This window comes from Gavialis gangeticus, unplaced genomic scaffold, assembly GCF_001723915.1.
Source record: "Gavialis gangeticus isolate Ggan-Ray unplaced genomic scaffold, GavGan_comp1, whole genome shotgun sequence".
NCBI lineage: Eukaryota > Metazoa > Chordata > Crocodylia > Gavialidae > Gavialis > Gavialis gangeticus.
The window spans coordinates 56,098,196-56,099,076 of NW_017728994.1; the positions used below are offsets into that span (position 1 = coordinate 56,098,196).

An 881-nucleotide genomic window follows, 5' to 3' on the forward strand; every position below is an offset into this window, starting at 1 on the left:
CCCTCCCCCATTCTCACTCCCACCATCCCCACCCCTCCCCCGCCCGGCCCCGCTCCTCACCCGCCGGCGGGAGCCCTTGAGCCCGGCAGCGCTTCCCGATCCGTTCCCGCACTTTCGACACCCACCGACCCCGCCCCCCTCCCTCCCGCTTAGTGCCCTACAAATATTAGCATCTTTCATTCCTTTTCACCATCTTCCCTTCTAACCGCGTCTTTCCTTCTTCTCCTCGAGCGGAAAAAAAATTCGAGTGTCGAATCTACCGACTGCTGGCCGTTGTTGGGGGGTTGGGTTTTTTTGGTGAATGTGCTGCTGCGAATCATAATTTTATTATTCGGGTTTTTTTGAACATGAGAAATGACGCGTTTTTCAAATCAGCATCGCGCCGCCTCGGGGCGGGGTGTGGGTGGGGTTAGTTCAGCAGGCGGCACAGACAGGATGTGTTGAATGTGCGGCGCGGGAAAGGCAGGTCGGTAAACAGCACCGCGAGAGGGGGACGGAGGGAGGCAATATGGCGGCGGCTGGCGGGCTCCCTGCGCTGCTACCCGCTCAGACGCAGCTGGAGTATGCGCTGCTGGACGCCGTCAGCCTTCAGGAGAAGGAGAACCTGGTCTACCAGCACCTGAGGAAGGTGGACGGCTGGGAGCGGGACCTGGCGGTGCCCGAGTTTGGAGGAGGTGGGTGTTAAAGGCCTCCCCACACGGAATGGTTTGGACCCACAGTGTAGTAACCCTCCCCCCCCCATGGAATGGTTTGGATCTCCCAGCAGGGTGGTATTGCCATCCCCACACGGAATGGGTTGGACCCCCAGCGGAGTGATACCACCCCCATGCCACATGGAATGGTTCCTCCCACCCCCCAACAGAGTGGTACCACGCCCACCC

The 881-nt window shown here is 60.4% G+C and overlaps 2 protein-coding genes across 2 annotated transcripts in view; one reads left to right on the forward strand and one right to left on the reverse strand.

Annotated features, from left to right (window-relative positions):
• DCLRE1A (DNA cross-link repair 1A) overlaps positions 1-128 on the reverse strand; it is a 25,160-nt gene extending 25,032 nt beyond the window's left edge. The window contains exon 1 of the mRNA XM_019502850.1: positions 61-128. The gene's annotated coding sequence lies outside the window, so the exon portion shown is untranslated. The remainder of the gene's footprint in view (positions 1-60) is intronic.
• Positions 129-474: 346 nt separating this feature from the next.
• NHLRC2 (NHL repeat containing 2) overlaps positions 475-881 on the forward strand; it is a 59,330-nt gene continuing 58,923 nt past the window's right edge. The window contains exon 1 of the mRNA XM_019502853.1: positions 475-674. Coding sequence (XP_019358398.1) covers positions 509-674 — 166 coding nt within the window. The 5' untranslated portion in view covers positions 475-508. The remainder of the gene's footprint in view (positions 675-881) is intronic.